Here is a 25,050-nt window from a genome sequence, read left to right as displayed (position 1 = left end):
CCCCCACCGTCCCACCAGGCCACCCAGCTGACCACACAACTAGACCGTCTCCATTCTGCCAGCTACTCAGCCCTCACTAGCTCCAATATGTGTAAGTTGGCTGCTAGTGTCAAACATTCAAATTTCACGAAACAACAACTGACTGATGTGATAATGGAAGTCCAACGGACTCTCATACAGGACATCAAACAACAGATGAATAAGGAGACCATCAGGAAGCTAGAAGAAGCTGACAGGCGTCTCACTGACCAGCTAAGTGAGATTAAAAGAAGCTTGGAATTCTCGCAAGGGGAAATAAGTGACTTACAAGCAAATATGAACGTTGAAGCTAAAGAGAACCGAACACTCAGACCCAAGTTCAAAAGCTGAGTGAGGAGAATTAAAAGCTCAAAACGGAACTAACGACAACAGCAGACCGGGTGGATTATGTGGATGACATGGGGCGGCGAAACAACCTCAGGATTGCCGGTATCCCTGAAGATATCCACGAGAACTGGGAGTCACCCCCAATGCATATTTCACGCCTGCTGAATAAACATTTTAAACTTCGTGAAGTCAAGTTTGATCGTGTTCAACGCATCGGGAACCCAACTCCTCCCGCCCCCGCGACATCATAACAAAATTCTCATCCCCCTCTGACCTTGACAAAGTGTTTTATCAACGCAGTAAACTGAAAGGCACCACTATATTCGTCAACGAAGATCTCTGTCCAGGTACGACTAAAGCCCGTCTACATCAAATGGACCAGTTTAAAGAACCCAGGAAACAAGGGAAACACGTGACGTTCAGTCATAAAACCCTTGTTGTGAGGGATCAGGCAAGTGAACACCCGCCCACTCACCCACCCGCTGTACCAACTCCCCCCAGGTCTCTGGAGAACCTCTCCCCACTGAGGGGAACCAGCCACTGCTATCACCTGAGGAGTCTTCCCCCTGCCGGCCACAGCCTGAGTAGCACATTGCCCACCTTTGTGGAAACCAGGCCCTCAAAACTGAGTGACAGGAGCACCTCCCACTCTATCTGGGAATCACTCCCTCAACATACTGGCCATCTTAATTTGTTACGGTAGCACCAGAGTACATTACCCCCCCCCACTATTATACCTCTTCGTAGATCTTCCTTTTTCGCACCCCAGTGACCCTGAGTTTTTTTACTTGTTCCTTAATTCAGTATCAATGTTCCCACAATAATGGTTTTTGCCAGTGTCATTCCCTTAGATGTGCTAGGATCGTATGTGTTACACCCCTTTAACGGCATGGTGTCGACACAATACCCTCATATCGACCCTGATGCCTTCACAAAACTCACTGGCTACACTCAACCCAAATTGTAACTATTACTTCCTGACTTCCCGAGTTTAGTTCTAGTCTCTCATCAATTTCATTCCTTCTCCTCCTTAATTAGCTATACGATCAGCAGTATTTTCCATCTAGATACCTTTTAGATCAGTGTATATCTTCTATTGCCCACAACGATGTACTTGGGTTTGAGACCAAACCCACTAACGATATATTGACCATTTGTATAACATTCTTAATTATAATAGACAAAATGCGTCAACACGTCACGACACAGTGGTAGGCCACCCTATATGCTTGATATCAAGCATAACACTTCTGTAAGAGATGATTTAAAGGTTCAGGATGAGTACATGGAGAGCGTCATTGAATTACGTAACGACACACGAAATATCCTCGTAGGAGGATCCAGAAGACCCCACACTAATGTAAGGAATTTTCTTGATAAATTCCTTTGGAGCTTTATCACCATCATAAGTTCAGAGAGGAAACATTGCTACATTACAGGAGATTCTTAACCTTGATCTATTAATATCAGAAACCAACACCAGTATTAGACCTTCTTGCTACCTGTCATTCTAAACTCTTCAACACTATAACCAAACCCACTAGGAGTAACTGCCACCTCTGCCACTGTGATAGATCATATCTGACCAACAACACTCCTAAACAATCTTGCAAGTGAATTATTTATATCAATATCTCAGATCACTTCCCAGTTTTTGCCATATGTATAAAACAGCCACAAGACCTGGAAAGGTCTAGTAGAGTCTCACACACATAGAGACTACTGCACTGACAACATGCCCTTGGAAACAACCTAATAAATGCTAATCGATCTTGTCTATGCCCCTGACAAACTTAACGTGAACAGTCACATTTCCCTCGCATTTTCAATGCTTGCTTTGATAAATGCTTCCCGCTCAAGACTGTCATTGAAAAACTGTATCCATTTCAAAGCCCTATATCACAAAGGCGAAATTAAGATAATGATAAAAGAAAACACAAACTCCAAAGGAAAATTTGCAAAAGACCCATAACTTTAGGTGATGCTTACTGAAGATTGTTAGAGTAAACATAAGAAGTTAGAAATGCCAGACGTAGCTATTATACAAGGCCCAGTCAGTATCAAAGCGACGGTAAGATAACGTGGAATGTCATAAATTCTATTCAGAACAGAAATACTCAGCCGGCCCCCACCAGCTTTTATGATAAATGATTCAGTTGTAACGGTACTTCATTGCCTGTCCTGAGAGGGACATTCCTGGACTGGGGTGAGGATGACTTATGTCACTTCATCCCTTTGAGATGTATTAATGTTTTTTGTATCTCAATAAACGTATCAATCAATCCCCCACAGCAAATTAATTTCCAATGAATATTTTATTAATGTTACAAAATCGTGCAGAGAGCATCCCTGATCACCATGGAGAATTCAGATATCTGCAAAAACTACAGCAATTGAGCTGTTCTATCCCCGCCATTATAAAATATCCAAAGATGCAGCAGCAGGCGGGGCTTACAACATGCCAATGAGCATCATTAAGAAAGTAGCTCACTAATTACTACCTGTTCTCCCACATTTGTAATTCCTCCTTCACTAGTGGTGGTGTCTTCTGACAACTGAAAATTGCCAGTTCACCAAGCATATAAAAAAATCTGAGGGCAAAGGTCTCTTCAAGAATTACCACCCCATATCAGTCCTCCTAGCCTGAGTAAGATACTGAGTAGTTTAGCATGTAGTAGACTAAATTCCTTCTGCAATGCCATTGGCCATTCTTTTACAGACCCCCAGCTTGGATTTTAGAGCTAGGCGTCGACTGAGATTGCTCTATTATCCTTTACTAATAATATCTTGTAAAGACCTTGAAGACAGTCAGTTCACAGCGTCGGTATATTCTTGACCTCTAAAGCTCTTCGATACTGTCGGCCATACCATCCTCCTTTCAAAGCTTCAACACATGGCGTTAGGCCTGTCCCAATTGGTTTACCTCATATCTGCTCAAACAGATGCAGCATAACCATATAATATTAATCACCAATCTGACTCCCCCTCGCCAATCTTGCATGGAGTCTCAAGGTTCCATTTTCACCAGTACTGCCTTGCTGTACATAAACGACATAGTCCACGCCAGCACACTCATAAAAATACAACTTATTTGCAGACGATAGTAATTCTGTGACAGCAACTCAAACCTCTGCATTCCTTGATGAGTGTCCATGAACACTGAATTGACTAAAGTCAGGACCTGGGAAATACGTAATAAACTGACATTAAACCTGAGAAAACCCACTACAATGATCTTTCACAGAAGGAAAACTTTTACTTCCCTCAGACTTGGACCCCTCGTACCTGCATTACAAATCCATAAACGCAGAAATAAAATACCAAATTCCTCGGTGTGTTATTGTTGATGAGAAACTTAACTGGAGAAACCACATACAAGCATATTCATACACAAAGTCAATAAACAGTGCGGTATCATATCACACTAGACAGTCTCTCAATTTCACAGCATTGAAAAAGAACTCTATCACAGATATTTAATAACACTGATACACTGTCACACTATGTAAATTCCCTTGGGTTCTTCAAAAGCATAAATTCTGGTTATGTACAGCATAAAAAAGAGAGTTGGCATGACAAAGACTTACTTGAAAAAAAATGGATCACACAAACGAAAAAATTTGCTAAATCGAAAATTCGAAGATTTTAACACCTACTGCTGTGCCCTCTTTAGTTTACAAATCTATCACAATCACTTGCTTGACATTAATTATTTCCAGTTCTGAATAAAACAGAGATACAACTTAAGGCACCCAGAGCTACTAAGACCACCCTCATGTGCTCCTCTCCCTCAATCCCAGGCCCATAAAATATCACGGTGTGAAGGTGGAAACAATCTTACCCTTTCACCCATCTGAGCAAAGACTAAGCCCTTCCTTTAAATCATCTCTTAAAAATATCCATTATCTGAGTATTAATATTTCTGTAATACTTACTATATTTACAGTACCTGCTTTTACTGTATCATCAAAACCGTTTTATCGGAAATTATCATGTAAATAGAGAAGAAATTACCATTGCAATAAACATAATTGCCAACTAGACATAATCCTGACAGCTCTGTCCTCTTGTTCAACTCCAATACTGTACAACCCATGTTGTACTGCTCCCCCATTATACTTATGTTTTTCAATTCCATTGTAATTTATGTATTGTTACGAGTTGGGGATTTAGAATATAGTTAAAAGTCTACCCAGATCCCAACAGGCAACAACAATAAAAAAACAAAGACAATCGGACTATAAAAGGGTAGACAAAGGATGCGAGTTTTTGTTGTGTATAATAAAGTACCATACATTCCTTAACAAAATATTCAGCTTTCTATAATTTACCCTTAACCATACTTAACCTAAACATTAACAGTATATACATATTTATACAACAATTTTGAAGCTAGTGGACGGGGAAAATATAAGATTGCAAATACTTAAGTGCGGAGCTGAGATGGCTGACGAGTAAGGCTGAGTATTGTAGAAGACGGTAGGTAGTCACTGTGCCGTAGGTTTCAGGATAGGTGATCCTGTGGTCACTTCCCAGAGTGAACTGAACTCTCATTGAACTGGTGACGAAGAAGACTTGGAGGAGGTGACGCAACAACCAGGATATGGAGAAGGAAACCCCGAGTGGTAACTAAGAGTAGTCATAATCGGGTTTCGTCCCTAGATGGCGTTGCACGTGGTGCTGGGTAGGTAGATCAGGACAATAGATGGCGTGGTTCGTAGTGCTGGGTAAGTAGATCAGGACAATAGATGGCGGGGTTCGTAACAGTATATACTTATAATATAAATAAAAAAAGATAAACTAAAAAAAATAATAAATAAACATTATGAGATGTTCTTATTACCACCATGCTATTGTACTATTCCAGATGTTACTAAATGTTACATAATAATTCCTTGAGATAAATGTATAGTATATATCAGGTGCCTACAGGAGAGTTCAGGTTCTCAACTGGCTCAGCCATGTTAATATTGTTATTATTATCCACTCTGCATCTGTGTTTTTCTGGCTAAATAAACTGTTTCAATTCAAATCAACATTGAGGCAGAAGGGGCCAACTTTGAACATTTCCTTTAGGTTGTAACCAAAAGGGGTTACACTGTAGAGATCCTGAATAAATGATTACAAAAACCTACGAGGGTTTCACATCAAATTCACTGTCATTTATACAACATCTTATATGTACTGTAACATGGAAACTATGCAGAATCTGACATTTTACCATAGAGACATTGTGGTTTAGAATTATACAAGAACTTCATCCTCCAATTTAATGTACTCTTTGCTGAATCACCCTGTATATTTACAGTCTTGGGTTGACCAGCAGAGATGGTGTTGCCTGTAGTACAACGACTGCTGCTATTTGCTTTGACTGTGTACCTGTCTGGCGGTCTGCTAATTCAACCATCCGGTGAGTTTCACAACTCTACTTTCGTACTCCTATTTCTCAGTCTTCTCAAGCCTGCAGTGAGTGTCTTAGCTCTAGTTAACTCATTAAGCATAACAGCATTACGACATTTTATTCAGAGGTCCAAAACATCGTTCTCAAACGGTGATACCATCATATTTAGAAGTGTTCAACGGCTGAGTAAAGAGGTCAAGTGTCCTTATCCCCCCAGCTAACCCCAACCGCTCATTGCTACAGCTTAGTCAAACGTTATTGCATAGGCCGGGATGTCTAACATTACACTTGAGTGCCATGGTTGTAAAATGATGTTGGTCATTCAAAACTTATTGTTATAAGAGAAGCCTTTTTTTAACCAGTAGTTGGATGACGTATTTTATTTTTTCACGTGTATGGTTCCAGTCAAGCCCACAACATAAACAGGTCAACTTGAACATTTATTTCCGTTTTCTTGTTGAGGAGAAATATCTGTGACATGCCGCTCCCACTGAAATTGTTAAGATCAAAAAGATATATAGCGAAAAAATATTCTTTATTGCAGCTGATCCTGACTTATTAACACGTGCATCTGGTGCTGTAGATGCGGTACTAACAACTAAGTCAGAGTCTCTTTGTTTCGTGGTCATACTAACAGATGAGAGAATTTCACCTGTGACCGTTTTCTCGGTAAGTCGATTCCAGTATTACATAATCTAGAATGGAAAACAAAGAACGAATGGCATTCAATAGTTATTTTAATCACTCCGAGATTAAAAAGATAATATTACTGAATAAAAATCAAGATAATTAATGACTCTTTTTTCAGATGGGTAATGAAGCTCTCTCGGGTGCGGCGCTGTTCGAGGTGGCAGTGGACGGCCAGGACGCTAACGTGACACAGGCGCAGCTCTCCCGGGTGATCGACGAGGCTCGACGGGTAGGTCACTGTCACATTACTACTGATGTGGGTAGGTCACTGACATTACTACTGAAGCGGGTAGGTCACTCACATTACTGCCGAGGAAGTGACAATAACTCCTTCTCCCTTTGCTTATTCTGCTAATTATATATTTTTTTATAACTTAGGCATATATAAATAGAATTCCGCTTGTTAGCTACTCTATCTTTTTTTTTTTTTTTTTTTTTAGTTTAAGTTGGGAATGAATGGAAAACATGCTGGGGCTCAAAGGGCACAGCCGGACATGAGGATGGAGAAGTCACAACATATAGTCGTAGGGAAAGGTTGGAAAAAAGTTTAATAAGTTAAACAGAGAGGACGACACCCGCATTTCCTGAGTTTGTTAAGCTAACTAAAGCTAACCTAGGATTTAGAATGAGGTTGCACAATAGTTATTTTATTAGACAATAATGAATTGATTTTACAATTACAAGTTTTATTAACATCTTATACTGTATTACGTTATGGACTCAGTAGATTGTGAATTATTAAATGTAGAATTTACATCCATCTGGAATTATAATCTATAATTTGGGATCACTGTAGCCCAAGGACAGGAAGGGTCGCGGGTTGGTTTGATGTAGTGCCCGGGCAGACTCAGGGCACCGGGCGTGGGGTCGCCCTCGTTGATGTCTTCCCGCGGCGTGGGTGGTCTGGGCTGTGAGGTCGTCCGGGGCTTGTCACGACCTTCTTCCCAAGGCGATAAGGGCCTGACGTTGAGGTCTCTGTTCTGTTCTTGGTGGATGGTTTCCACTGTCTCTGTTGAGTGGCGCCCAGCCCACTGGCTGACCCTCAGACACTTATTTTGGTAGCTCTGTAGTTGTTTTGCGATCTAGTCTTTGGTGTGACAGGTGGTATATGTGGAGTACTCAACACAGGCCTCACCAGCGCCTTGTACAGGTGAACTTGTATCTTTTCAGTATCAGTTTAAAACGTTTTAATTTGGCTGCGGCGACTTTGGCTTTATTTAGTCTGTCCTTCACGTGGGGAATGATGCCCGTCCGAGGGATGATGAAGCCGAGCAACCTGCCTTGTTTAGAGTACTCAATCTCTTCGTCGTCGATCATCAATGGCGCCGGCTTGAATTTGGCTATGGGTATGACCTCGAATTTCGTTTTGTTTGTTTTTATTTTCCATTTATTTTCATACTCCGAGATACCCACTATTGCCCGAGCAGTAAGTCGCGTCATCCTTGCCGTAAACCTTCCTGGGCAGGTGACGATCTGTGTTACATCGTCGGCATACATGATGAACTCGCTGCCGACGATTGGGGGTGGCAGATCAGCCGTGTAGAGTGTGTAAAGAGGGTTGGTGAGAGACAAGAGCCCTGAGGCACGCCGCTCGATAGTGAGAATTCTTCTCCAAAATGTTCTTGCATCTTGATTTTGGCTCTGCGGTCCATAATGAAGTTGCACAGCAGGCGCGTCAGATTTTCGAGTAGCCCCAGTTGTATGATCTTATATTGCAGCCGTGCGTGCCAAACTTTGTCAAACGCTTGCTGACGTCCCTCAGTATTATATTGCACTGCAGGAGGCCAGTCATGGCATTGGCGATCTGCTCGTAGGCCTGAGCTATGGCGGTGGATGTGCCTCGGTACTGGCGGAAGCAGAACTGGCGGGGATTATGCACGTCATCGTCCTCCAGATACATCCGCAATCGCTTGTTTACTATTTTTTCGAAGATTATGGCAGGTACCTCTAGCAGCGATATTGGTCGATAGTTTTCGACTTTGTTTGAAGGCTTCCCTGCTTTTGATATGAGGCGAATAACGGCGATTTTGAACATCTTAGGGAAGTATCCAGAGGCGAGGTAGGCGTTGCATATATGAGCAAGCCTCTCTATCATGTTGTCGGGGAGTTGAGGCAGGATCTTCTTGTTAATGTGGCTTTGCCCAGGTGATTTGTTTTTAAACCCTTTTATGACGGCTTACACATCTGCAGGAACTATGAGCTCCGTCATAGCTTCCGTCCACCAGTCTAGTGAAGTCAGTCCGTAAGAGCGGCTGGAGCAGGTGTTGATGGTCCTGCAACTGACCTAAAATGTCCTCCTCAAACTCCCTGTCGAAGCCCTCGTTCCCCTGTTCACTAATGGTATGGATCTTCCGTAAATATCGCCGATGTAGTTGTTCTCGGTTTTCCTCCTCGAATATTTTCACGTTGTTTTCGTCGAGCAGGTAAGGGACCATGCTAGAGGTGGACCCCATCAGTCGCTTGATCCCTTTGCAGAATGCAGCAGAATTGCGGTAATTGTTGGCTGCCTCCCACATCAAGGCGGCCCACTTTTGTTCATGTAGACGTTTGCTCTCGTGATGGATGTTCGTCTGTAGCTCTCGGTACCGGTCTCTCAGCTCTTGCGTCCACCCGCGGATACTGGCTAGCTGTCTCACGTGATCGTACTGGAAACTGAGCTGCCTCAGCTGGTGACTAGTGTGAGGATGGGGAATGGTCCTGTGAGTGGTAGTCGGGATGTTGTTGTCCATTTCCGTCTTCACATCCGTGTATCATTGTTTGACCGCGTCGTCGATGTCATTGGGGCTGGCTTCTTCCAGGATTCTCCCCTGCTTGAGACTGAGAGACTCCTTGAAGGAGTCCTAGTCTGCCCGTTTGAGGTTTGACCTGATGTTGGCGGGGATCATAATGGGATTGGATGAGAGCGTCACGACGACGACGCTGCAGCTCGAGGGTTTTGTTCCTCTGTGGAGTGACTCGTCATCATCTGGTCGCAACCATTGACTGTGGTTGCAGTCCGATGGTCACTGTCGTCGATGGGAGTACATGTATTGGGGTCGCGGACATTTACGGTGTCGTTGGAGCTGTGATCCCAGGGGGACTGACTGGCCACGTCGGGACTACGGTTATACTGACTTTTGCCTAAGTCAGGGAGGTCATGGTCTATTTCTGGCGTGGGTTGAGGTCGTTGATAAGTCGTTGAGTGGGTTACTGACTTAAGGATTTCTTTTGAAGGGACTTTGTCGCTTATTTCAACAGGTACAATGTTGTTCCTGGTTAGTGTCTCGTTGAGGTGTTTCGAGAATGAACCTAGATGAACCATGTTCATGTGATGGGCATGTAGGTAAGACAAGTATATAGTGATGGCTTTGGACTCGTCCAGCTGTGGAGAGGAGACGCTCCTGATGCTCTCCTCCACTGCGTCCCTCATGGCACCCAGTGACTCAGTAACTGCCTGTTTTATTGAGTCCTTGATGGTTCTTATCTCTGATTGCTGGACTTCCATGGTCTCGCTGACTTTGTTGAGCTTTTGTGAGTCTGCTTGAGTTTCTTTTAGAGCGTCTTTTAGGGTTTGGTTGTAAGCCATGATCGTCGACTGAGTGGTCCTTTCTATGGTGTTGGAAATTTCCCTTGTTTCTTTTTGTTTTGTTATTTCGGTCAGGTTCTTCTCTGGTTCTTGAATTACCTGTTTCCTGACCAGGCAGGTGGCAGAGAAGGTCCTGTGGTCACCCTCGCAGACGACACACTTTTTTATGGTGCTACGGCAGTCTTTGTAGAAGTGCTGATCAGATGAACACTCAGAGCATATGACCCCTTGCAGGAGGCAGTTCTTGGTCATGTGGTCATTGTATTTATAGCACTTCATACATTGTTGGATGGCCGCATACTTTTCATATTCTATTTGGTGTGGTGAGATGGAAGTGCCATATGCATAGAGCCCCTTCTTCATTCTTTTTGCATCCGTTGTGTCTACAAACCAAACCTTGATTATATTATGGGCATACATAGGATACACCTAAAGATATTTCAACCTAATATTGTTTTTTATTTTAATATAATATAATAATTAAATCTCTACATAAGGTAGAGTGTATTTATAGTACTATTTTGTATGTATAATAAACACCCTGTATATAGTACATGATAACCCCTCGCTCAGCGCAGGGCCAGAAGTCTCCTGGGTGACCTCTGATATTATAACTTTAGTACAGGTCTCATAGCTGGGCGCCTCAAACCTGGTTAGAGGCAACAGTCCAGCACTGTAGGTCTTAGAAGAGGACACCATGTCTCGCTCTACTATGGCGGGTAGGTTGTTCCCACATTTCTAATTGGGCGGGTAGGTCACTCTCATATAACTCCTGTCATATTGGTGTCAACAGCTGCGGCAGGTGTCATGGTGCGTGACAGTGGTGGTGGTGAGCGACGACCCAGCCTTCCTCGCCGCCTTCGCCGAGTTGTCCCTAAAAGGACGCCTTCTAGTCTGGCCTACAAAGCTCCTCATTGTCACACCTGTTTCTCATTCTAAGCTGCAAAACCTTCATAAAATCCTTTCTATGACGAACTCCATGCTGTTATTCTTAGAAAGTGATTCAGGAACTGTAAGGTAATCGCACCAGGTATAATGTAAATATAAGTGGAAAAGTTTTTAGATGTGTACAGTTCTGCAAAACACTAAACCATATGATCCGTATATATTTGACTCTTCCTACCAAACAGCTGCACCATGTACCTTCACCTGCCTTATAACCCTCGGGACACAAAGCCACTGAGGGTTTCTTCTTGGTCGTCCCAGCAAGGCCTCGTGCTTACCACCCAGCTTCCTCTCTTCCCTGACAAATTCACAAAGTCAGTACTATACTTGTTTGTTTGTTTGTTTACATGATTATCATTAGTTTCTTAGGATTATGAGCTTTACTCTACTTTCCTTAATTAAATCTAAAAGTAATTATCTGCAGTTAAGGCAGAAACCAATATGAAAATCAAAATTCCTAGTCTCACCGTTCAGGCCTTCACCCAGATCACTGTAAATTTTTATTTTACTCTATCAAAGATACAAAATTTGCTTTATTATCCTATTAATTGTCACACAACCAAAATATTCTAGGATCACTTCTCGTTGTTAACAACACTAATTCTGTAGCTTCTTTCTGCATTAATATCTGATTATTAAGCCTAAAACCATTATTTTCTTGAAATAATATTTCATTAAATTAAAGAATAATGTTCCGATGGCATCTTGTACAATTGATATATCACTAATAATGAAACGCTAAATCCGCTTTCGAGTTTTACATATTAAGGATCCGATTCTCACTTCCAAAATCTTTTCTAAAAAATACTTATATTATCTTTACGACTGTGCGAACCTCAATGATCTGATTTGTTACTCGATTGCTAGGCATCCAAAACTTATTGATTACGGTGCAAAAATAAAATATCTTCATCACCGGCTCTGATAGATTCATACACCGACCAAGACTGGTGGTAGCAGGTGAAGTATACCCAGGGCAGACGGCTCACGAGGAAGACGACCCTGGAGCACCTGGTGAGCAGCGACTTATGTTCAGGGGACCCACTGCCAGCGTGCTCGAATGCCTGTCTAAGTCCATGAATTTTACGTAAGATGGATTACTTCGGATTAATATGTTTTAATTTTCAACCAAACACACACACACACACACACACACACACACACATATATATATATATATATATATATATATATATATATATATATATATATATATATATATATTAGGGGCTTTGAAACTTGCCGAAAAGCCTATTTTTATTGAGTGAGCGAAGCTAGTGCACTTTGGTATATTAGACCTCAAGATATCACCCTAGTAGGTGAAAAGGCCAATATTAACACATCTAGAATCGTCTAGGCTGCTACTAGCTAGTAGAAAACTAAAAAAAAACTTGAGAGAATGGGTAACCTGTGCAGAAGAGCTCCTTACTGCCTGCGCCGTTCAAGGCGTGCCGGAGTTTACATTCCGGTAGTCATTACTTTTCCAAACCTACATCAGGAATAGCAGGGGGATGAAGCCGAAGGAAGGGCGGGAAAGTGCGTGCACTATTTTCGCTCACTCACCAAAAATAGGCTTTCCAGCAAGTTTCAAAGTCCTATTTTAACGAGTCGAGCTTCAGCTAGTGCACTTTGTTATATTTCACAGGAAGTAGTGTGCTATGCTGTAAGGGGAGCAGTGAGCACACGAAGGTCCATTCCAATTTTGTTCTTAGACTAAGCTACATTATTTTTTTTCTTCTAGCGTGCAGTCTCTGGGTCGAGGGGTGAGACCCATTGCCACGCAGTGTGCGTCTGACACTTGGTGAGACAGGAATCTTGCTATGAAGCAGGAGGCAAATTTCCACTGACCTCCTTACCGAACCTGTGAGAGAGAGTGGGTCCTTGGGAAAGCCGGTGAAGCTGCAACTTGTCTAAGAGCCCTCTGACTGACAGAGGGCGGCCCGACCGAGGATGAACGACGAGATGTTGTTTGTTGGTGGTGTGAACGGTTGTAGCGGAGAGGTATTGGCGGAGGGTCCCCACCGGACAGAATCGGTGATGTTCGCCCTCCACCTCCACGCTGGAACCGTTACTGGCTGGAGTCTGTGGTTCTCCCAATCATATTTCGCAAGGGAGGTGGGAGAAGGAACCGGGAATACTGCAGAATCTCCTTGGGCGAAGAAGGTCCAGTGGTCGACCCTCGTGAGTGCCTTGAGCTGGGAGGACCTGAAGCTCATGGCCATTGCTACTACGATAAGGGCCTTCTGTAGTAGGCGGCCCTTTGACTGTCTGATGGTGAATGGATCCTGGAGTGAGGCAGATATCAGATTAATCCATGTCATGGTAAAATCTTCATAGTAACAATAACATAGGAAAAACAGACATCATAAGGCCAGAGGCTCTCAGGCTAGGTTTTCAGTATAGTTCACAGGATTGAAGGAGTAATACTTACCGAGCCCAGAAGAGAGAGGACTTTCTCCAAGGACCAGAATATCTGGGGTGGTCAAGCAGGTGGTCGCTGGTGCAACAGGCCACGTTTCAGCAGGGTAATCGACCTGTTGTTAACCTTCATCCCGCAACCGTAATCCAGGAGGTCGGTGAGGGCAGCCAGGTGGACGGAGAGGGTCTGGATAGACCTGCCTCGCTCTTGCACTAGAAAAGATAGGAATTCTAGACTTACACTTTCACTGGGCGTGGAAGATCCTTGTTCCTTGAGGTACTGCCGGAAGGCTTTCCAGCAGGACTCGTATTGTCGAGTAGTGGAGCGTCTTAGTCCTGACAAGATGTCCTCCACCACTCTAGGTGAATACAGTCTGCTCAGGGAGGAACGGAGAAACTCCACGCATGTAAGTGAAGTGATTTCTGTAGCCTGGCAACGAGGGGATCGAATAGACAGGCGTTCCCCACCATCAGTGCATGTGGACACCAGGCGAGTAGCTCTGAGAACCATGGTTGAGCCGGCCAGTACGAGGCCAGGAGGAGGACCTTTCCCTGAAAGCTGCGCAGATTGTGGCAGACCTGTAGCAGGACTTTGGAGCAAGGAGATGGGAACAGGTATGTAGGTCCACTTGTTCCAGTCCTCCGTGAAGGCGTCTGAGCCACCTCTGGCCTAGTATCCACTTGAAGCGGGAGAGAGCGTCGGCACAGCCATTCTCGATTCTCGGGTGGTATGCCTCCTGGAACATCTGAGCCCCTAGAATGACAGCAATTGGGCTGGGCGTAAAATGCCCTGCCTGTTGAGGCAGAAAACTGCAGCTGTGCTTTCCATTTCGAAGCAGATGGCCTCGTCCTGGGTAGTCTGGTTGTAGTCAGGGGCGTAGAAAGGCAGACAAGTGAGGGAGCATGGTACATGTGAAATTTCTAGGTTCGACTGGGATGGCCACGTTGACCTCCCTGGTCAGGCGGTGGAGAAGCAGACGACCCATGGGTACACCTCTGCCGCGTAGTTGAGGGAGCCTAGGAGGGTCTCCCACTGGCTGTGAGTGAAGCTGGCCGACACTGAAGCGACAAAGAGGCGCCGGAGTATTCGTCGTGCGTTGTCTGGGCTGAGGCGGAGGGAAGCTGTTAAGGTGTCACACTCCATACCCAGCCACACCAGTTGTCGTGATGGTGAAGCTAGGACTTCGAGTAGTTGATTCTGAAACCCATGCCCTCCGCCGTGGCCATTGTTACCCTGGTGCTTGATTCGCCTTTTTCCTTGCACGAGGCCGAGATCAGCCAGTCGTCCAGATACATGAGGACGTCTACCTTGCGGTGGGAGACTGATGACCCTCTTTGCCCAGCCGCTGAAGGGCCAGGAGTCGCCCCAACCAGAAAGGAGACCCCTCTCCGGGTGGTCAGCTGCGGGAGAACCGCTGTTGCTGACCTTCCGTTGCCCTGTGGGATTGATTTTGATTTTGCCGCCTACAGCGGCTACTTTATTGTGCACCCCACACTCATCCTGTGAGCGGTAGCGCAAAAGGATTACAGAGTAGAGTTTACAACGGGTCATAATAATTAACCCCCGTTGTCAGGATATTATGGCACTGAATGTTACACAGTATTTCATTTGCATTATATGTTTAGTTCTATACATAAAGGGTAACTTATTCACAAATGCGTGAGTACAGGCGTGTGAGGCAGTATGTCTGGCCTCACACTTTGTTATTCACATTTACGTGAGAGGTATTCAAGCACATTGCGTATTTGGTTCTGTACATGAGAACTGATATAGTTACTAAGTGCAAAAAAGTGGATACAATCTTAATATGACGGCTATCTTGCCATTAGAGATGAAGTGTTGTGCCATTTCACACACAGTGTGCTTGGACCTGTCCCTAAAAGGTTCTATCTTCACACAGTCGAGGACGTAGTGTTCAAGTGTGTGGCCATATGTCTGGCCACACACTATACGTTTAATTTTGTTTACATCCGCTTGAGGAGCATACTGTCAAAGGTACTTATATCCTAACCTTAATCTAGCGATTACAACATCTTGTAATCTAGTGATCTTGTTACTTGCTCCATATACATGTTTCACTTGATACATCTCATCATGGTAACCTATGGATCGACTAGTGCCTGTTTGCACTTGTCTACTTGCGTCAAACTCATCAATAAGTTCTTTCCTAATTACAGTTTTAAGGGTTCTTTTTGACAGATCCAAATTGTATTCAACGGTGTCTTTGTTAGACGCGAGTTTGGCGAGGGCATCAACTCTGTCACGTTTTATGAGGCCTATGTGAGAGGAGATCCACAACAGTTTGACCCTGACACTCCGGTCAACAAGGCACGCTTATTTGTGTCTGGCTTCAGAAACAAGAGCGTGACAACCTGAGTCGAGGGTGCCAAGGGCAAGTAGTGAGGATAGAGAGTCAGTGATGATGAGACTGTCAGTGACAGTGGTTTCAATTAATTTAATAGCTGTGAGTATGGCAACTAATTCAGTTTGTAGAGTGGCTGCCCAGTTGTTAATTCTAACTCCTTTCTCAATTATGTTACCGTCGGGTTGAGTCACAACAATAGCACTTCCAGCCCTCCCACAGGCGATGTTAAGAGATCCATCAGTGTAGATGGTCTGCGTGATATTATCATCAGTCTGTAGAGTGTGTATGTGTTCAAGAGCTCTCAATTTGGCAGTGTGTTGGAGATAAATGCTTTGTATAATTTATTTTTAGGCGGATATGTCGGTATTGTGATATCGAAGGGAACTGTCCGCCAGGGTGGCAGGAAGCGCTGTTGTGTCTCAACTTTGTACAGGTGGTCTATGTCGCGATCCCACTACCCTTTATACTTGGGGAGTGAATCCTACCCCAAGTTATTAACAAATAAAGGCACAAATAGGGAACACGGCAATAATTATCTCCACCATAAACCTACTCAACTAAATGTACTTGAATAAGTAAGAACAGTTGAAATAAGTGAATCACAAAAGGGAAGATAATTAATTAATTCAATTTATGTTCTTAAGGGAGTAATGACTAGCAAACATGAATTTAAGGGAATAAGTTAGTGTATAATAAAATAAGAGTGATGCCGGAAGGGCGAAAATATGCTGTAAGGAGTTAGACCAAACAAATATTACTTAACATTACTATATTACACAAGATTTACGAAATATATATATACAACAATCACTACAAAATGATTATCCCTACCAAACAGGAGATACCTTACCACCAGGATCCCTTCCTAGGCCTAACTAAACGTGTCACTAATACCTGATACCCCTAGGGCATTGCAGAAGACTGGATAAAGCACTAGACAAGGGTCAAGGCTAGAGAACGAATGGACACGTCTAACCTATGCCACGGTTTTTCGCTACTGCCGAAGCGTGCCCACGCCGGGAGGAGAGCGTCTCATATCACGTGATTCAGGACATTTGCTGGATATTTTATATAATTAATTAATATTACTCTTGAGTTGACTTAACAGAGTAAGACAATGATGCATATAAATAACATACATAAATATACAATTAACCTAAGTAACTAAGAACAATAATAATATAATAAGTACAATTAACAATTTATTAATAGCTTGTATGAAATGTAGGCGTGAACATATGCCTCACGCTATGCGAGTTCCCGAGCGCTACAGGCACGTGACAGTCTAGTCCAAACATCTTCATATGTGTAGCTGTAGTTTGGATCCATTTAGACTCAGCAGTCCCATGGTTCATACATTCTAGCAATTTTATGGAAACAATGTTATCAGGATCACCACGCAGAAGCCTCAGGGCTATCATGAGGTTGACTTCAATTATTCTATCTTTAACACTGGGTATACCTAGTTCTTTCCTCATATTAAGTACTTTAATGCTCATGGGACATCCTAGGATAATTCTGAGGGCCATATTTTACATTTTCTCGAGCTTGTCAACGTCTTTCCTGTCACGAAGGACCAGGGCTGGTGCGTGGTCATCTATCAGAGATCTTATATAGCCTAGGTACATTGTTTTAACAATTCTAATATTAGCACCATAGTGCGGGCTGTACCCCGCTACACTTCTAAGAGGTCTCAGTCTGTCAGTGTGGCAGGTAAGGTACAAGGGACGGAGACACCAAGATATTTAAAAGGAGAAACATAGTCGACAGTGTTGTTGATGGTTACAAGTGTTCCCTGAAGAATGCAGTGATGGGTAGGGAAACACCGTGTAACACTGAAGTCCGTTTATTATGGATGAGAGAAATACAAGTGGTGACTCGCGTGTGCCATGCACGGCTCACACAGTCAGACTGAGGCTGCCTTGCCATATGGCAGCCTTAGGGCAATGTTGCCACATAACGTGCAGTGTTGCCACGTGATGATATATATAAATGCTACTCGGCACAGTAGCTTATATACAGGGTTGCTACTCGGGACAGTAGCTTATATACAGGGTTGCTGCTCGGCACAGTAGCTTATATACAGGGTTGCTACTCGGCACAGTAGCTTATATGCATAACCAACATCTCCCTCCCCCATCACGCTCATAGTCTTTGTCTTGAGCGGACTTCTTAGTCCTAAGTCGCTCCGAGCGTCGAGGTGCACTTTGGGGCGGATCCTCGTGAGGTGTAGGGGACTCGTCCTCGGTCAGGGGGCCAGCAGCAGGGGGTGGGACTGGCCGGAGGAAGCGGCGGTTCCTCCACCAGACACGGCCGCTCGGCATCCTGACCTTGTAGTCCCGCAACCGGCCGACGCCCATCACTATGCCCACCTTGTCCCAACGTGTCGTCGTCGGGTCCTGGACGCGGACAAGGGCACCAATCTCCAGTGGCTGAAGAGGGCGGGCACGGTCGTCATACCGAGCCTTGGCGTCCTGGGCACGTGAAGCGGCGCGGCGGTCGCAGCTCTCGGCTCTGGTCTGCCACTCATTCCCAAAGGCCTTGGCGTGTGCAGGAACGCAAGAGCAGAGAGGGTGACCATACAGGATCTGGGCAGGGGAGCGTCCTGTGTGGGTGGGAGTGGACGTGAGTTCTGGGCAGCTCCGTGCGGCAGCGCCAGGCGCGTCGCTCGTCGACTCACGCACCCTGCTCGCGGTGTAACGAGCAGCTGGGATCTGCTTGGGAAAGTCTCTGGGCACCATGCATAACTCCTTGAGGTGCTCCCACGACAACAAGGGTGTAGCGAGAGTAGGCTGCACGTCGATCCATCCATGACACGACCTGTCGCCGCAAGTGATCTCCGCTTGAAAGGAGCCCACAGCGTCCGGCATCTGGGAACCGTCCGCATTGTAGTACAGCAGCTGCGGCGGTGGTCCCAGGTCACGTTTGGTGAGGCCCAGTTTCTGGAGGTGCTTCAACCCAATCACCGTAGTATCGGCGCCGGTGTCCGGTATCACCTTGATGTGACCCGACACATCACCGTGTGTGACGGCGACGCGGATAGTAGGGGAAGGGGTAGCCCTGGGGCGTGTGGTCGATTCCACCCTCCTGATGTGACTCCGCTGCTGCTTGGGTCTGCGTGGGCCATCTGGAGGGGGCTGCGTGCGAACCACCCCGAGGGAAGTGCGCTGCTTTCCTCCTCGTCTCGGGCTTTTGGGCATGGGTTGGCGGCAGCACTTGTCGTAGTGTCCATAGCGACCGCAGGCCTGACACTTGTGGCCTCGTGCAGGGTACCTGTCTGTGTTACACCAGTGGCCCTTATGGTCACATCCACTACACAGTGCGTCGGCGGCTGGGCATGTCTTGGGGCTGTGCTGCTTTCCACAGCTGCCACAGGAAGCACTAGGCGGAGGCGTGGAAGAACGTGTGGCAGCCTTCGCATTGTTGGCCGCCTTCTTACCCTTCTTGTACTGAGAGATTGCTCTCACAGCAGGAGGGCCCCGTTAGGCAGAGGTGGCGGACTTGGTGGCCTCGTATGACCGACATTCAGTCACTACCACCTGGAGTGTGGAGGAAGCGTCCAGGGGGATGAGTCGCTGCACCAACTCTTCCTGCCTGACACCTGCCAAGATCCCGTGCTTGATCCAGGCTTCCTCACATTCCCGGCTGTGCGCCTTGCAGACGTCGATCTCCTCTGACAAACTCTTCAAGCGTACAAAAAAGTCGTCAAAGGATTCGTTCTCCGCCTGCTTGCAGCTGGTGAAGGCGCGGCGATGCAAAGCCTCGTTGTTCCGACCCTTAACATGCTCCTGTAAAAGGTCGAGCACATCCGTCACTGAAGAGGTAGAATCGGGAGGCACTTGCAAGGTGTGCTCCAAAACTCTCTGGGTCTCCAGCGACAAACACATCCGCAGTTGGATGAGCTGTTTGTTTGGAGGCATGCTGTCAAGGTCCACCATCGTGGACTAATCTGTCCAACGCCGCCTCCACTCACGAAAAAGCTGAAACGTGACGTCTGGTGAGAGGGCGGGTGGGGGTTGAACAGAGGCCTTGGGAGCTGTTTGTTTGGAGGCAAGAGTACCTGGAAGACGCTGGTGTGGTGGAGGAGGGAGTGAGGGAGGGTGGGTTAGCGCCAGGGTCGCCAATAGTGCATCAAAACGCGACTTTTCCTCCTCTCTTCGTATCTCCTCCCTCTGAAATTCCATCTCTCTAAGTCGCTCGTCCCGGTCGTCCATCCACCTCAGAATTGTGGCAATGTCTGTCACTGGAGGTGGAGGAAGAGAGTCTGCGCACCGTGGAGGGGAAGGCGGTGGGGAGTCGTGTCTCCCATCTTGACGTCCCTTCTTACCTCCCATCTTAGTGTGTGCGTGGACTGCACTGTTTAGAATATAAAGTGGCGCCTCAACAGCTCGAACCACATATATATGACATAAACAGCGCAGAAATACGCATAGCGTCCACTGTTCTGTCCGTGAGCGAGTGCGTGCGTGTGTGTGTGTGTCTGAGAGAGCACTTCGTGGTGGCCTTGATGCCGGTGGGTAGAGACGCAGCGGGAGTGAGACAGTCAGTGTCTCCCGGGATGTCACACGAGAAGGGCGTACGCCTGCGTGCTCCGTGGGTAACACAAAAAACAAGCCAATGCTCAACTCTCAGCTCTAGACACACACTAATACACTGACACTAACACTGCCACCGTCACTAAAACACACTGTGACGGCCCAACACGGCACATCGCTGCGAAACACAGAGCAACACAACACAACACACTGAGTCGACGCGCATCACCGGCAGACGCAACTGTCTCGGCACCGTTTACACACTTGTAAGTCCACAGATCCCAATCACTGCGCCATGGTGGTTACAAGTGTTCCCTGAGGAATGCAGTGATGGGTAGGGAAACACTGGGTAACACTGAAGTCCGTTTATTATGGATGAGAGAAATACAAGTGGTGACTCGCGTGTGCCATGCACGGCTCACACAGTCAGACTGAGGCTGCCTTGCCATATGGCAGCCTTCTGGGCAATGATGCCACATAACGTGCAGTGTTGCCATGTGATGATGTATATAAATGCTACTCGGCACAGTAGCTTATATACAGGGTTGCTATTCGGCACAGTAGCTTATATACAGGGTTTCTACTCGGCACAGTAGCTTATATACAGGGTTGCTACTCGGCACAGTAGCTTATATACAGGGTTGCTACTCGGCACAGTAGCTTATATACATAACCTACAGTTGTTACCTATCTTGAACTTGGCGGGGCCGCGTTTGCAGTTACCAGCTTGTTTGTTGAACACCTTAGTTTTGTCAGTGGAGATAATAAGACCGAGGTTCTCACAGGCTGCGTATACATAGTTCAGGGTGGTTTGCATTTCACGATGAGTTTTAGTATGTATAAGAATATCATCAGCATAGCTGATTGAGATATTGCTGGGGTAGTCTGGTATTCAATTTAATAATGCATTCATAAGAACATTGAACAAAGTGGGGCTAAGTACTCCACCTTGAGGGGTACCAAGTTGCATACCTTTAACTTCACTTTTGTAACCCAGAAACAGTGCAGCAGCCCTTCTGTTGGGTAGGTAACCACTTATCCAGTGTAACAGCCTACCTCCTATATCCATTTTGGCTAGTTCGAATAATATCAGTTGCCTATTGGCAATATCAAATGCAGCTTTTAGGTCAAAAAATGTGGTGTATCTGTGCCTTTCATCACCACAGTTAGGAATGTGGTGATGCAATTATGTACACCTTTACCATCGGTGAAGCCATTTATGTTAGGAGACATGTGTTCTCTGATTCTATATAAGAGTCTGCCAAGAACCACCCTCTCAAAGGTCTTACACAGGCAGCTGGTTCGTGATATGGGACGAAAAGCATCAGGCTGTCCTGGTTTCGGTATTGGTACAACAATACTGCTGGTCCATGATGTGGGTAGTTGGCCCTCGGCATGACTCATATTGTACAATACCAACAATGGATTGCCTGGCACGCGCCTTAGTAGTCTAACGATGTTGTAGGTGACTCCGTCCTCTCCAGGGGAAGTAGATCTACCCCTGGCGAGGGCGGCGTCAAGCTCCCACTCAGTATATGGACATCACACTAATCGTGCTGTTTGCCCAGCATAAAGTTAATAAGATTACTTCTCTCTACAGACTTCGCATCAAGGAGTCCCCGAGTCCCAGTTGGTAACATGTCATAGCTAGACACATAAGCCCACTTTGTTATTAGCTCATTCGACTTTTGCAGAGAGTTTGGGTGGGAGACGTTTCTACTGTTTTTACCTCTGATTGTGTTTATGTCTTTCCAGGCTTTGCTGAGGGATGTGTGTTGGTTTAGGCTGTTGACATATGTCTCCCATGCATGTCTGAGTTCGTTTACACGTTCCCTGACAGCAGCAAGGGAAGTTTGATACAATTGTAACATTTGAGGTGTTCTAATTTGTTTGTGACCCTTACCCACCCTCCTGACCCTAGCCCTGAGTTTTTTCAGCTCAGGGTCATTAGAGCACTGCTGTTGCCTGTTCCCATTATGCTGACCACGTTTTCTCCTTTTTTTGGTGGAGGCATTGTTGGTGAAGTATGCATAAGTCCTATCTATCAGATCGTCATGGAAACTTTGGTAGTTGTCAGGCTTGTAGTCCTTGTACCAGCCATGGATGAAGTCTATGAACTGGCTTTCATGTTCTTGCTTGACTGTGATTCTACGTCTGTTGAGCTTACCACCAGTGGAGATGTCATTGGCTACATGTATATTAGTTTGGATTGGGCTGTGGTCAGACATAAGATCAGTGACAACATCAGAGCTATGAGTTGTGTATGATAGATTAAAGCCAATACATTTGTCTAGACCCCCGCCATAGATGTGTGCTGGTTCATTATTACCTATAATTTGAACATTTTCATATGCACTGAGAAGTGAGATATGTTTCCTACCATTGGTGTTAGTAGTGGAGTCACCTAATTTCTTGTGTCTAGTATTCAGGTCACCCATCAGGACAGTGGGCTCAGTGTGTAAAAAGTCTGGGAGATGTGTGTACTGAAGCTGATCTGAGGGAGCATAGGCGTTTAGCACGTTGAGTGTGGAGTTGCCCAGGTGGATAGTGATCCCATGGTACTGAAGGTTGGTAGTCTTTTTGGATACAAGAGGTACATGCGGCAGTGACTTCTTAACATACATCAAACATGTGTGAGTAGAACTAGGATCATAATACACATAATTGGGCAGACTGGGTGGGGGCTTACCATTAGGTGTGAGACACTCCTGCAGACACACAATATCGATGTCCTCAGTCACAACTTTGTGGTGTAGGTCAGGATATCGTTTTCTAAAGGATGAGATGTTCCAACTCATCACCTTTACCGCTCTGTATCTGCGGGAGTAACCATCCCTAGAGTGACCGCTTTCACGGCGAGGTTGCCTAAGCTCCTGGAAACCCTGTCCTTGGAGGGCTCGAAAGGACTGTTCACAGAAGTTCTGGCGGGGGTTCCTGTGTGAGGCCTGAGAGCGTCAATGGTTGTTGGAGTGCCTGGGGAGTTGTCTCTGTCGCTGTTGTCGCTGCTGCTTAGGGTGCCTGGTCTGAGCTGGCGACTGGCGGGGGGCAGCGACCTTGATGAAGGTTGGCTGCGCGGCCAAGCATTCCCGCAGGGCCTCCTCTGGGATCAGGGAAGAAGCAAAGGGTGCCAATCGTAACAGACCACGCCACACTTCCGCATCCCAATGTCTGAAGGCCTCCCTCCAGAGGTTCAGCCGGGCCCCTACCTCCTTATCCAGCTGAGGGCGAAGGTTGAAGGCCGAGGCGAGTCCAGAAGCGAGGGTAGAAAGGGCCTCGTAGACGCCAGATGCCGCGTCTGGGTGGAGGGAGGTAGAGTTGTCGGCCAGTGCCTTCAACCAGGTGCCGAGTTGGGCCAGTCCTGCCATAGTGGAGAAGGTGAGGGGCGCCTTCTGCTTCTACATGGCGTCCTTGGTCAGGGTGGCCTGGGCTACCTGAGAAGGCCTGCCATGGGAGAGAGGACTTGGTTAATTTCGGAGCCCACAGGAACTCCATCAGCTCGTCTGGCACCCGGTCATCCTGAGGGGATAAGACTACAGGGACCTTGACTGGAGGTCCAGGCTCACCTTTTCCCAAGGAAAGAGGGCCTGGCACACCTCCTATCGTCCTCTGGCGTCGCTACTCGGGACGGACCTACTGTGGACAGCACGGAGCAGGAGGCCAGAGAGTCGAAGGCGTCCAAGGCCGCGACCGGAGACGTTCCTGACAGGGCTAGAAAAATTTTCCTTCTCGTCAGGTGGAGATGTCAGCACTCGAAGTACTCCTAACCTAAGTTGTACGCCCGTCGTCGGATCTCAAGGTCGGAGCGGGGAGAGAGAACTAGGTCCTCCCACCGCTTTACACTCGGAAAAAATGGGCAGTCTCCACAGTCTAGTGTCCAGTGGGACCCGAGCCCACTTGTACGCCCCCTGGCTGATGATTCACCCGGTGTCTTAAAAGAGAGGAGAGCATCTGTAAGTGCAGGGAAGTTCCCTTCTCCTGAAGAAGGCCTGGGCCTTGTAAGGACTGGAGAGATTGCTGATACCGACTCCTGGTCCGAGTCGGAATTAGTCAGGCAGCCACTGTGAGGACCCGGCCCTTTCGGCTCGGAACTGGACTCCGAGAACACTAATGGGTCCGGGGAGGGGAAGAGAGGGCGGGATCTCCGTGCCACAGGAAGTTGGATGGAGGAGAGCCTGAGCTTTCTGCTGCTGCAGTTGCTGCGCCCCAAACCAGAAAGACAGAGCCTCCAACATCTTCAGTGGCAAGGTATGGGGGTGTGAGTGCACTACCCGAGGTGGCCAGCATATCCGGCTTCTACATATGGACGGCTAGGTTCCGACCAAGACGAAGCAATGGAGGAGGTAGAGTGGTCGTCCTCCTCAGTGGCACCGTGGAAGGTCTCCTGGCCTGGGGGGGAGGGGGGGGGGAGGCTTAGGAGGTCGGCAGGGGAAAAGGGTCCGTCCTAGCCGAATCACCTGGGGAGGGCTGGTGAAGGTGGAGGTCCGAAGAGGATGAGGACCGCACTTCCAAGGACACTCTGGGCTACCCGGACATTCCAGCTGGGGCCCTGGCGGAGTTGCGGGGTTTGAGAGCCGCTGCTTCCTCCTAGCAAGCCCGCTTCCACTTGGCCGCTGTCAGAGGCGACCTGGGGTGGTGGTGCCTGTCGTAGAAGGACTTATCGAGATTCCCCGAGCTGAGACGGTGGCGACGGCAGGAGGAGACGAGGGCAGCTAGGCCAGAGGTCCTGGGTAGAGTGATCTCTACCCGAGGGGCCTAGGTGGTGAC

The 25,050-nt window shown here is 46.6% G+C and overlaps 1 protein-coding gene across 1 annotated transcript in view; it reads left to right on the top strand.

Annotated features, from left to right (window-relative positions):
- The first annotated feature begins 1,591 nt into the window (after positions 1–1,591).
- The window catches only part of LOC121873907 (glutamate receptor ionotropic, kainate 2-like), a 56,017-nt gene continuing 32,558 nt past the window's right edge, over positions 1,592–25,050 (top strand). The window contains exons 1-5 of the mRNA XM_042377786.1: positions 1,592–1,726; positions 6,576–6,686; positions 10,816–11,039; positions 11,153–11,281; positions 11,896–12,054. Coding sequence (XP_042233720.1) covers positions 1,592–1,726; positions 6,576–6,686; positions 10,816–11,039; positions 11,153–11,281; positions 11,896–12,054 — 758 coding nt within the window. The remainder of the gene's footprint in view (positions 1,727–6,575; positions 6,687–10,815; positions 11,040–11,152; positions 11,282–11,895; positions 12,055–25,050) is intronic.

This window comes from Homarus americanus, unplaced genomic scaffold (genome assembly GCF_018991925.1).
Source record: "Homarus americanus isolate GMGI-L3 unplaced genomic scaffold, GMGI_Hamer_2.0 scaffold25827, whole genome shotgun sequence".
NCBI lineage: Eukaryota > Metazoa > Arthropoda > Malacostraca > Decapoda > Nephropidae > Homarus > Homarus americanus.
Note: the sequence above shows the minus strand (reverse complement) of the source record. Positions and strands in the feature narration are given on the sequence as shown.